The sequence below is a fragment of the Aedes albopictus genome, chromosome 3, assembly GCF_035046485.1.
Source record: "Aedes albopictus strain Foshan chromosome 3, AalbF5, whole genome shotgun sequence".
Classification (NCBI taxonomy): domain Eukaryota; kingdom Metazoa; phylum Arthropoda; class Insecta; order Diptera; family Culicidae; genus Aedes; species Aedes albopictus.
In genome coordinates this window covers 343,164,195-343,176,672 of record NC_085138.1, presented here as the reverse complement: position 1 = coordinate 343,176,672, position 12,478 = coordinate 343,164,195, and the positions used below count along the sequence as shown (strand labels likewise).

At 40.6% G+C, this 12,478-nt stretch overlaps 2 protein-coding genes and 1 long non-coding RNA gene across 4 annotated transcripts; all 3 read left to right on the top strand.

The window, feature by feature from the left end:
• Positions 1-114: 114 nt before the first annotated feature.
• LOC109622290 (uncharacterized) lies at positions 115-1,225 on the top strand. Of its 2 annotated transcripts, XR_009999208.1 has the most exons (3): positions 115-401; positions 462-672; positions 980-1,225. It is a non-coding gene; the product is annotated as an uncharacterized LOC109622290 (long non-coding RNA). The 2 variants fall into 2 exon arrangements; XR_009999207.1 differs by having other exon boundaries at positions 115-672.
• A 3,649-nt stretch (positions 1,226-4,874) lies between these two features.
• LOC109412061 (uncharacterized) lies at positions 4,875-5,329 on the top strand. The gene is made up of 2 exons (XM_019685709.3): positions 4,875-5,063; positions 5,175-5,329. The coding sequence occupies exons 1-2, from the start codon at positions 5,026-5,028 to the stop codon at positions 5,326-5,328; spliced, it is 192 nt and encodes a 63-aa protein (XP_019541254.2). The 5' UTR covers positions 4,875-5,025; the 3' UTR covers position 5,329.
• Positions 5,330-5,434: 105 nt separating this feature from the next.
• LOC115253433 (mitochondrial import inner membrane translocase subunit Tim10-like) lies at positions 5,435-6,378 on the top strand. Its single transcript, XM_029865018.2, has 2 exons — positions 5,435-5,585; positions 5,945-6,378. The coding sequence occupies exons 1-2, from the start codon at positions 5,435-5,437 to the stop codon at positions 6,070-6,072; spliced, it is 279 nt and encodes a 92-aa protein (XP_029720878.1). The 3' UTR covers positions 6,073-6,378.
• The last annotated feature ends 6,100 nt before the right edge of the window (positions 6,379-12,478 follow it).

Sequence of the window (12,478 nt, the reverse complement as noted above, 5' to 3'; positions counted from 1 at the left end):
GTGTGCGGTGTAAGGGTTTGAGTCTGAGCTAATGCGTCACATTTTTGTTGGAGGTCAGTCATGTTATCGCTTACCATTACACCGAATGTTCAATATAATGCTTAATCACACACTCTGAAATAATAAAAATCACGAGCAGTTTAAAAAGTACTCATTTTTGTATTTTTTCAAGTTTAAACTTATCGTAGTATTCAAAGTATACTGTCCTCACATATAAAGTTATACTGAACAAGATTTTCGCCAGAATATTTTACCAGCGTATTGTGCGGCCGCTCTTGGAATTTGTGGTGACTATTGCCGCCATTCCTTTAAGTCAGTCTCATTTTTTTTGCTTTCTGTTCAAGAACCATTTTTAACTCACCGGGCATAGAAAACACCCTGCTTTTAGCTGCTCATCAAAGGTAGGTGATTGTGATAACATATACCGACAGCTAAGAATTGAATGTTTTCATTTTCTGTAGGCCCTTCTATCCAGAAAGTTTCAACCCAACGGCATCCAGCAGAACTCGCGGAGCGCAGCTGTCTGCAGTGCGGGTGTTTAACGAGAGAATCATCCTGCTGCCGTTCCATTTCATCTGCCGGGAGATTCCGTAGTATATAGAGCTCCGCAATCGACATAACTATCAGGCCACACGTCTTACTAACGGATTACCGGAAGAATCTCAGAAAAATGTAAGTAGAAGTAAAAATAAAGAACTGATCTAAGGTTTGAATCAAACGGAATCTATGTTGCAGGTTACCGAGGGGCGGATCACTATCAAGACAACTGAATCGAAAATGCGCTAGAAAATTCGTGATTTGGCCTAATGCGTTGAAAAATGCATTAAAAATGCGCCATAAAATTCAATGCGTTGAAAAATACACGAAATACTCACGTATTTTTAAACCCTAATTCGCCAATGCGCAACAAAATGCATCAATGCGTAATGTCAATACGCAATGCTGAATCGAAAATGCGCTAGTGATTCGCCCCTCGCAGGTTACGATCCAGGAACGTCAACCAACCCCACACACTCGAAGACCTCTTTCCGTCCTGCCGGCGTACCCGCCCTTCGGAACTATCCGTAACCCAACCCAAGAGTGAGATTTATTGCATGACCGATGTGGAATTCCCCTTCGAAGTATCGTGATGATCATCCTGATGGAAGCTACTGTTTTCTTTATGTACATTTAGTTGCTAAATCCGTCATTTCTAAATAAACTTGATCATTAGTTTTATTTTTCATTTTTCTGTTTTTTATTTTTCAACAAAAACAACAAACTTCCTAATCATTTTTAGGTAAACCTCAAGTAAACTAGCATTGATATATCCAAGCTATACTCGTGGGCGTATTTATTGAAGTTATACTTGCGGCGTATAGCCTGCCTACAGGGGATAGACAAAATGATCGGGACAGGCAAAATTTTCACTTTTCAAAAAATGTTTAATTAGCTGTAACTTTTCAAAAAGTGTACCAAATATTTTCAAATTTTTACTGTACGTTCCTCATCTAGTTGTGTATCAATGGACAAAATTTGGAAAAGATCGGACAATTCTTCACAAAGTTATAAAGATTTTTGAAAAAGGTCAAATTATCCGATAGCCAACTTTGAGCTGTTATATCTCCGGATTCAGTGAACCGAATGCAATGAAATTTTGATCATTTATGACTTATATAATGAGCTATAAAAAACCATTGACTTTACTTAATATTCTTAACACGGAAGAAAATTATAACGATTAGATAATTTTTCTAATAAAACACCCAATTATCCAAAACATCAACATCGTTTCAAAATTCAAGATGCAAATTATAGTTCATTTAGTTTCCCTCTTATTGACTTATATATAAATGCGTTTTGAAGGAAAGTAGTAACATAACCACCAATAAATTGAAAAAGTAATGGGATGCATATAAAAAATAGACCAATTTACTAAAAAATCGTGAAAAAAATAAAATCGCTATAACTTTTTTGCTAGTTAAAAATTTCAAGTTAAGTCAAATGTTTTCCAGAGTTCATTATATAAGTCATGAATGGTCAAAATTTCATTGCAAGCGGTTCATTGAATCCGGAGATATAATAGCTCAAAGTTGGCTATCGAATAATTTTATCTTTTTAAAAAATCTTTATAACTTCGTGAAGAATTGTTCGATCTTTTCCAAATTTTGTCCACTTATACACAACTAGTTGAAGAATTTACAGTAAAAATTTGAGAATATTTGATGCACTTTTCGAAAAGTTACAGCTAGTTGAACATTTTTTGGAAAGTGAAAATTTTGCCTGTCCCGATCATTTTGTCTATCCCCTGTATATACCAAGTCTGGGCTCAACCAGGCGAAATGGATATAGCGTGGGATTTATACTATTTAGTATAGATTTTTTTCTGAGTGCAGAGAACAGACGTCTATCTTTGCTTTCTGCCTTGTGTAAAACTTTGTAACGGTCATATCAGAGTATGTCGTTATGCTCCCGTTGCGTGGCGCCAATGTCCCATCACTTACATTTTTGTGTTGTCATTTTTGTCGAGGGGCGATTCACTTGTATTTTCAATTCAGTCCCGTGTATTGAAAATCTTTCGTGCTTGCTGATCAACATTGCTTTAGAGGGTGTAATTAGGGGAGCGGGGATAAACACGAGTGGAACGATTTTCACGAAGTCCGCTCAGCTGCTTGGTTTCGCTGATGATATTGATATTATTGCTCGTAAATTTGAGACGATGGCGGAAATGTACATCCGACTAAAGAGTGAAGCCAGGCGAATCGGATTAGTCATTAATGTGTCGAAGACAAAGTATTGCTGACTGCACCCCAAATTGGACTGACACAATAGTGTGCACACACCTTCAAAGTGTGATTACAGCGCAGGGATACGTCGGATCGAATTGAGGTCTTCGGTGCACTTATTCCTTGTAAATGGAGGAATAAGTGCCCCGAAGACGTCGAGACGATCCGAGGCAAATGTGCACTTTTATCACACTTTTTAGGCGTACCATAAAAAGTGTGATAGTCCAATTTGGGATGTAGTCTGCAATATACATTATGGGAAAGGGCTCCAGGAAGGAATCACCAAAGAATTCGTGTACTTGGGCTCACTGGTGACCACCGACAACGACATCAGCAGAGAAATTCAGAAACGCATTGTGGCAGGAAATCGTGCTTGCTATGGACTCCGCAGAATTCTACGATCGAATAAACTTCGCCGTAACACGAAGTTAACTATCTACAAAACGCTGATTAGACCGGTCGTCCTCTATGGGCACGAAGCATGGGCCCTACGTGCAGAGGACCAACGCGCCCTTGGAGTTTTCGAACGGAAAGTGTTGCGTCTCATCTACGGCGGAGTGTAGATGGAAGACGGGACTTGGAGAAGGTGAATGAGCCACGAGCTGCATCAGCTGCTGAGAGAACCAACCATCATCCACACTGCGAAAATCGGGAGGCTACGGTGGACGGGTCACGTCATCAGGATGTCGGCAACCCATCTAAAATGGTTCTCGAGAGTCATCCTACCGGTACAAGAAGACGTGGTGCGCAGCGAGCTAGGTGGGTTCGAGGGTGGGTCGACCAAGTGGAGGACGATCTGCAAACCCTACGCAGAGTGCGGAACTGGAGACAAACAGCCATAGACCGAGTATAGAGACGGCTGTTGTATGTACAGCAGAGGCCACCCAGGCCTTAGCCTGATCGATAAGGCAAGTAACGCTATATTTTGGACATTTCCATTTGATGTCCAAAATGTATACGCATTCGTTCTTTCAAATAAAATGAGTAGTGTTAGAAAAAAATACTCTCGTGATCGACCTCAGCGTTCTTCCAGCGAGACCTGACGCTGGACAGGTTCATCATTTCCTGGAGAACGAGATTAAGTTACAACTTTCGGATGTAAGAAGTATACAGCTTCACAATTCCCGTAAATGTGTCTACTTTGAAATGGTAGACAATGATACCGCGGTGCGTTATCAAAAAGCGTACAATATTCGGCGAATTTTTGTTTTCAACAACAAAAGATTCAAGATCCCCGTGTACGTCGACAGTGAGGCAGTGACTGTTCGGGTACACGATCTCCCATCATCCGTGCTTCACGCCACCGTTGCTGATTTTATGACTCGTTTTGGAGAAGTGATCTCTATCCAAAACGAGCGTTGGAGACAGTTCTTCCCCGGGATACCCAACGGGGTCAGGCTATTGCAGATGCGGCTGAAAGGCTCCATTCCTTCGTACATCACGATCGAAAACGAAATCTGTTTCGTTGAGCATAAAAATCAGCTCAAAACCTGCAAATGGTGCTCCAGGGCCGTTCATCCAAAGCAAAAATGTCAGGAGATAGCTGCAGCAGAAAAAGCAAAACTAACCGAACCGATCGTACCCAAATCGGCCTCGTTAAGCTTTCGGGCGTTTTGGCCTAACAAATAAATTAATTGAATAAATAAAATATATACGCGTAACTGTCTGTACAAAAGGTGCAAAATACGTAAATTCTCCTAATCCACACTTTAATTTTTTGAGTGGACAGTGGAATTTCTTGTGGGATTTGATTTGTGCGGTGAAACAGTCTGAACCCATCTCGTCATCCGCACCTGTCGCCTTTTGACAGAACTTTTGTAACGCATCGTGCACGCCTGCTCGCTCCTCAAGCGAAACACCCACCAGCAGGGATGCCAGGTCAATTTTTGAAAAATCTGGATGATTTAGGAAGATTTGTCTTGAAAAGTCTGGATTCGTGAGAAAACCTTACAAATTCCGGGCAAAAACCTTACAAATTCCGAGCAAAACCTTACAAATCCGGAAAACAAGTGTCTGGATCTTCCAGACTTTTGTTAAATGGGACCTCAAAAATCTGGATAAATCCAGATAAATCTGGAAGGTTGGCAACGCTGCCCACCAGCGCCAGCGGCCCGCGAGCCAACCCATCCGAGAACGAATCACTGTTTCGTAAGAACCCTCCAGCAGCTCAAAGTGTTGTTTTGTTCTTGGTGGACAGAATCTAGTGAAAAAACGTGATTCATTTGGTTTTTCTTTTATGTATCTGGTTTGGTATTGAACTATGCGATTGAACCATCTAGCGAAAATCGGAATTGGCTGGTAAGTATTGAAATTGGATGAGTCAATTGCCCGCGAGGTTATCCACTCAAGTCATGTTTCAATATGGACCGGGCATGAGAATGCAGGAAATTTATGTTTTTTCTTCGGCAGGAGCTTTATTACTGTCGCTGGAATCGCTGGCTTCGTCTACTCGAAACGCACCGTCGACAAGAACCGCTATGAGAATATGAAAATTCGTGAACGGATGCGAAAATCAAACGAAGGAGATTACACTGCAGAAAACGCCCGTCGCTATCAGTCCTAAGGAGAGCCCTAAAAATTGAAGATAAAATCGGAGTTCTTTGAAAACAAGTAATTACTACCTCGGATTAGTACGGTTAAGAAAGCACCACACCCCGAAAGCGATCACAATGAGTATGCCCCAGATGGATGCCGCCCAGCAGGCCAAGCTGCAGCTCATGCAGGAGATGGAAATCGAGATGATGTCCGATCTGTACAGTCGGATGACGCAAGCGTGCCACAAGAAGTGCATCCCACCCAAGTACAGCGATGCTGAGCTCGGTAAGTAATTTAAACTTTATTGGTTGATTACTTGCTCAAATACACCAGCAACTACGTCACAATGTTTAATATCCAAACTGCAATTTCCTTGACCTTATATATGGTACATCCAATAGGTTATCGTTATGAATAAATAAAACAATTACAATTACTACGAAGGTCTCCAAATCAGGGTTAAAATAAGTCAAGGTATCTTCCTTCAGAACAACTACTTTTCAATAGTTCAAACCTGTTCAAACGCTCTTTGATGTGCTTCGTCACAGTTACTAAAGGATTACCTAGCCATAGTTGACAATTTTTGACTATCAAGTAAGCAAGTGGTCAACTTTTCTGAGCCCATCCATACTTTCTTTTTGCAGGCAAAGGAGAGTCCGTCTGCCTGGACCGCTGCGTGGCCAAGTACCTGGAAATCCACGAACGGATAGGCAAGAAGCTGACGGCCATGTCCGCCCAGGACGACGACCTCAAGAAGAAGATGGGCGTTTAGAGTTGCTGGTTCAATATCCCTGTAGTTTTAGCTCGAGATAGTAGATTGGCTAGTTTTTTTTTTGTTTTGATTCCTTTTATATTGCGTTTATCATTGAAAGCCAGGGTGAAGTTATAACCGCTTTCTCGTTGTGATGGCAAACCTTCGTCAGGGCTCTCGTGTAATTTGGAATGGCCTCAAAGCGGTTCATAAGTTTTATTATGTATGAAATACGCTACGAAGCAAGTGTTCTGAAATGTGCGAAACAATAAAGAAAAATGTTTAACCCAGGCTAATGGTGTTCGGTAACCCAACTGGGTACCTGTACATAGGTATTTCGTTTATTTTGTGAACCAATTTCCTTATATGTTTTTTATAAAAAGCCTTTAATTTTCGACATAGGAGTGACAGACACCCGTTCCACGAGCAACCTTAGGAACTAACCTATGCTAACATTGACTCTGATGGAAAAACTGAGCCTGAAGCAACGAGGCTTCGTGGCCAGAGATACCAAGAGGTGATATCAAGATCCTCATGGGCGACTTCAACGCGAAGGTTGGTTCCGATAACTCGAACTATGAGCACGTCATGGTCTCGAGCGAGAACGGAAAGCTGTTTGCAGAGTCACGTGAAATAAAATGCATCAGCCGGAAATGTAGACGGAGCCTTCTTGATGTGCGCTGACATTGCGTCCGACCATCATCTCCTATTCGGCGAGATCCGACTGCGCATTACTAGGATCCATCGACAGGAGGAGAAAATCGGGCGCCGGTTCAACACACGCCGTCTGAAGAAGCTGAGGTGAAGAGGTCCTTCGTCGAGGAGCTAGAGAACCGTGCTGCGGATATTCTAGAACAGTGTTTCCCAAACTTTTAGGAGGTATCGCCCCCTTGGAGCTTGAGAAAAACTTTTTCGCCCCCCTTAATGAGATTAATTTTTTTTATGAAAAAAGGCTGAAACTTTGTTGAGTTGAAGCCCTCAAAAACCCACTATTTGACACTACTGTGGCGAAACTGATATTTAAAGTATCTAAATTAGTATCTCTCTTATTAAAAAACGCATTTTTGCATATATAACAATACATTTTGAAATCATACTTGTGCTATACATATTCTTGAACAAAAACGAGCAAACAGAACGGACTGTAAACATTTACGAAAACTCGTTATCTTACACCAGATATTTTACTAGTGTTTTTGAAAAGGGTTCTCCTACTGGTGGGATATTGAAATACAACTTCAAAAATATTTTTTATACAGAAAGAACAAATCAGGAATACCTATATCTGTGTATTTTCAAATGTAGTCAGCTTTTCAAAGTAAATGCAAATAATGAAAAGCCAGTATAAATTGGAGAAACTTCGGTATTGAGGGAAATCAACGCTTAATTCGTGGAAAAAATCAAAATAGCTACTAGTAATAAGTTTGAAATTTTCAAACAATGTGTGATAGCTCCTATCCAATACGTGTTCTGAAATTCGCCTGAAACATCATGATTTTGATTGAAAATTCCATGAAAAAACGCACATGAATTATAAACAAAACTTTCTCATCAAGTAAAAACGGTTATTCTCATAATCTCTTATAAAAGTTTTTTCATAATTTCTTAACATGTATAATATTAGATCTCCATAATTCCTAGGAATTATTTAGGAAATTCATATAGCATTCTTATTTGTGATTTTTTTCTTGGAATTTTGACGAAACGTCCTCATAAACATAAAAAAAATCTGTAAAATGTAGTCGATCTCAAAACAGACATTTTTCAATAATCCTAGAAACAACAAAATTTGAAATGTTAGGGATTTTTAATGATTCAGTTGACATTCTCGACTAGTATTTAAATACTTTTGATTTTTTTTTCAATTATTCAAAAAATCGCCCCCTTTTTTTAGTATTTTCGCCCCCCAATTTTGGTTTTTCACATTTTCGCCCCTTTCGGCCTGATTTTCTCCCCCTGGGGGGCAATTTCGCCAACTTTGGGAATCACCGTTCTAGAAGGTGGAAGCGTCTAACATCAATGGAGCACCATTAAGAACGCCTTCATCGCCACCGGTGAGAATAATTTGGGTAAGCTACGCATCCAGAAAAAGCAGTGGATCACAGATGACACCTGGAGATAAATACAGAAGTGAAGGAACGCCAAAGCCACGATAGAGCAAGCGAGAGAACACGAGAAGCCAAAGCCGTAGCCCGTCAGCGCTATTCGGCTCTCGAGAAGGAAGTGAAGCGCTCATGTACACGCAGAACTCGATGTACACAGCGCAACGAGTAACTTTCACACAGCGACCGAAAAGACAAAAGAATTTTCACGCAGATTTGTGTAACACTGGATCAACACAAAAAATGTGCTGATCCGGTGTTACACAAATCTGCGTGAAAATTCTTTTGTCTTTTCGGTCGCTGCGTGAAAGTTACTCGTGTGCTGTGTTGTTTCATTTAAGGGTGTAGGCGGGACGAAAGAGCGTGAGCGGATTCAACAAGCCGACGAAGACGAGAAAGCCGCAAATACCGGCGACATTCGTCTCATCTATGATGTCTCACGTCGTCGCCTTAGTAGGACTAAGATGAATGCTACAATACCTGTGAAAGACACATCTGGACAGCCAGAGTTGGTCATTTCTCGCACTCAAGCTTAAGGGTGCCGTTATAGTTAGGAGTGAGAGTGAGAGTGCGCGTGTGCGAAGCCGCAAAGAAGAATATCAACAACAGCAAATCCACGAAAATCCTTTGTACGCGCACTCCCACTCTCACTTTGACGCGGCACTATGGCAGCGCAGTAAAAAGAGCTACCGTCAGTGTACCAGTAGCCGCTCATGACCCAATAGCCGCTCACTATTGCAAAAATCAAGTTTACACGCATAAATACACTCTTTTCGGTGCTGATATTATTGGACAATATTAATTAGACGAGAGCAAAGCCATTTTATGCAATATTTACCGGATAACATAAATTTTAAAAACAAAACAATGAAATTGGTGAAGTGTACACGAGGAGGAGTACCGTGTATGCACCAAACTTTGCGCAGTTAAGAAAAATCAAATTTCTAGTCGTTATAAGAAATACAAACAAACAAAATATATCATGAACAACATGCTCATACGATAGACCAATGATCCTTCTTTGAATCTGCAATATAAAAAAATCATAATATTAACCAAAAAAAAATAGTTAAAATAGATAAACTATTTCATTGCCTTGTTCCTAACTTTGCGCACAAAATCTTCGATTGTTCCTAACTTTGCGCATGGAGTGCCTAACTTTGCGCATGCTATGAATTGCTAAAAATTATCTTTGAAAATACTATTATTTAATGTTTTCCCATTAAAGTAAAGTTATTCAGATCAGGTAGTGTGACCTTAATGGATCTTTGTTGAAATACTTTGTCCTACGAGGGAGGGGGAAAGGAGGGTTCCGGAGTTCTTGAATTCGTCTGCGGTTCGTACTATGAACCTACCGTGAGAACAATCCAAACTTCATGAGGGGTTTTCCAGTGGCTAAAGATCGAAGGTAAAAGCTTCCTGATATATAAAGTGACCGTTACGGATAGGAACAATAAGGGGTCATTTAAATATGACGTCCATCTTTGGAGGGAAGGGGTCGGGGTTATCTGAAAAAGTGTGATATGACATGTATTAAGTATACTATGAGGCGTGACGGGGTGGCCCGGGGGCGGGGGGGGGGTCTAAAATTCGGAAAAATGGTGGACGTCATATTTGAATCGTCCCTAGCATTGACCGCCGGATAAGCCAAATGAAGGACTGTTCATAAATCACGTCACATTACAGACAGACGGAGAGTGCCTGCCGTAGTGCTTCGATTCATACAATTTTCTACTAAGTTCTATACAAAATTTGCTACATGGTGGAGAGGCAGGCCTGAAATTGGCACTACTAGTGTTACATAATATTCAAATGGTTCATAAGTCATGTATTCACGTTCAACATGCATTTACTGAAAGTGCGCAAAAATTAGGAACACAGTGCAAATAATGGTTCCAAACATTGCGCACTACTATTTACTAATTAAATAGAAAAGAATATTGCGAACTGTGATTGATATTACTAGAATATCACCTGTTTTGTCAATTAACTGCAAAATTAATCATTGTTGCACAGTTTTATCGAGGAAAATGTTGGATTTTAGTAGAGTTACTTCTTGGCAACCGTGTTAAGGCGAGGCAAATTTTGACGTTTTTGTGTATTTTTTGTTTATTATTCAACATAAACAAAGATTTTATGGCGACTAAATATTTATGAAATTATGTTTATGTTTACACAATGCTAGTGCAATGATTAAAATAGTGAATATGTTGACATTTAGTTATTTTTTTCGTTATTTTACAAGAATGCGCAAAGTTTGGACCTGCGCAAAGTTAGGTGCGCACACGGTATACCCTGGGCAGCGTTACCAGATCTACGGAAATTTCCGTAGATCTACGGAATTGAGCCTCTTCTACGGATATACGGATCCGTAGAATAAATCTGCGGAAAACCCGGTTTTTCTACGGAAACCTACGGAAAGTTACGGAAAATCTACGGATTTTGCATGTGAATCTACGGAACCAAAATTCTGAAATTCTCCCCCCCGCTCATCACTTTTCATTTACGGAATCACTTGCGAAAAAATCTGACATCACTGACCCTGGGAGGCTTATATCAGATGACATGTAGAAAAGATAGATTCTCATGAATTTTGACTGAGTGTTCAGACTGAGCATTTCTTCGAAGTTTTCAATAACAAGTGTGTTGCTCACTCCACACTTGATAAGTAACTTTAGCGAGAGCTCCTAGAAGCGGTTTTGGCGAGGTTTCACCCCTGCCAGGGCCTCTAGGCTCGCATTATGCGTTGAGTGCATACAGCCGAGGGCAATACGCAAACAACGGTATTGATGTCGTTCCAACTTTATTAGGTGGCAGTTTGTTGCTGAGAGGAAACAGAAAAAGCCATACTCGAGAACAGAGAGAATAGTCGTTTTGTAAAGTTTTATGAGGTCTTCCGGGTGAGCACCCCACTATGTTCCGGTAATTGTGCGTAGAAAATTGATCCTTTGTTGACATTTTTGCACCAAATACTTGATTATTGGGTACCCCAAGTGCCTTTTGAATCAAACCAGACCCCAAGGTATTTCGAAGTCAAAGACTGGTCGATTTCTATTCCCAAAAGATTGAGTTTCAGTTGGGATGGGTTCCGTTTTTTGCGGAGCAAACTCGATCCCCAAATCGCTTGCCCAGGTTGACAGATTATTTAGAGAATTTTGCAAAGGTCTTTGCAACACTTCTGCATGTGGGCCTTTTAGCGAAATCACAGCATCATCTGCAAGTTGTAGCGTGCATTGTCCTTCCAAGCAACTATCAATGTCTTTCACATAAAAATTATAAAGCAAGGGACTTAAACATGAGCCTTGGGGTAGGCCCATGTAGCTAATTCTGGAAGTTGTCAGTTGTCGGAGATTGAAGCTCATAATATGTTTTTCTGACAACAAATTATACAAGAAATTATTTAAAATTCCTGGAAGTCCACTATTGTGCAGTTTTTCTGACAATATGCCTATGGGAACTGAATCAAAGGCGCTCTTAATATCCAAGAAAACTGAAGCCAGTTGCTCCTTTTCCGCAAAGGCCAGTTGAATATCTGTTGAAAGCAACGCTAGACAATCGTTTGTTCCTTTGCCCTTGCGAAACCCGAACTGTGTACTTTAAGCAAATTATTCGATTCAACCCAATGGTCGAGTCGCGATAGGGGAACGTCCATAAATTACGTCACGCAAAAATCGATCATTTTCAATCCCCCCTCCCCCCTATGTCACACTTTTTGTATGGGACCTCTGAAATTTTTGTATGAGTCGTCACACTTTGCTGAACCCCCCCTCCCCCCTCAAAGCGTGTCGTAATTTATGGACGTTCCCTAGGATCATTTTTTTCTAACAATTTCCTTAAACATGATAACATTGCAATTGGGCAGTATGAATTAAGATCAGACGCTGGTTTACCAGGCTTTTGAATAGCTATTACTTTGACCTGTCGCCATTCTGGCGGAACAATGTTATTCTCCTTGAATGAGTTGAACAGGTCCAGTAATCGTCTTTTCGCGATATCTGGGAGATTCTTAAGAAGATTGAACTTGATTATATCGCGTCCCGGAGCAGAATTGTTCGATGAAAGAAGAGCCATAGAAAATTCCAGCATAGTGAAGGGTCTGTCCAGAGAACCGTCTCTTGAGGATGTTTCCCAAGAAATCGGTTGTGCTGGGACTGAGTCTAGGCAGACCTTTTTCGCGAAGCTAAATGTGGGAGGGGATTGAATGATTCGATTCCACATATCTTCTGCATATTTTTGCCAATCGATATTCCTTGTGAGGTCAAAAGGAACCTGAATTGGTTGATCTGACCTTTCACTATTATGCTTTATGGTGGTTATAATGGGTA

What these genes read in the sequence shown, in the direction of transcription:
- LOC115253433 (XM_029865018.2), top strand. Translation starts at nt 5,435, where the DNA reads ATGAGTATGCCCCAGATGGATGCCGCCCAGCAGGCCAAGCTGCAGCTC. An exon ending in GTACAGCGATGCTGAGCTCG is followed by an intron (nt 5,586 to 5,944) that starts GTAAGTAATTTA and finishes TTCTTTTTGCAG; the next exon opens with GCAAAGGAGAGTCCGTCTGC.
- LOC109412061 (XM_019685709.3), top strand. Translation starts at nt 5,026, where the DNA reads ATGCGATTGAACCATCTAGCGAAAATCGGAATTGGCTG. An exon ending in GCGAAAATCGGAATTGGCTG is followed by an intron (nt 5,064 to 5,174) that starts GTAAGTATTGAA and finishes TTTCTTCGGCAG; the next exon opens with GAGCTTTATTACTGTCGCTG.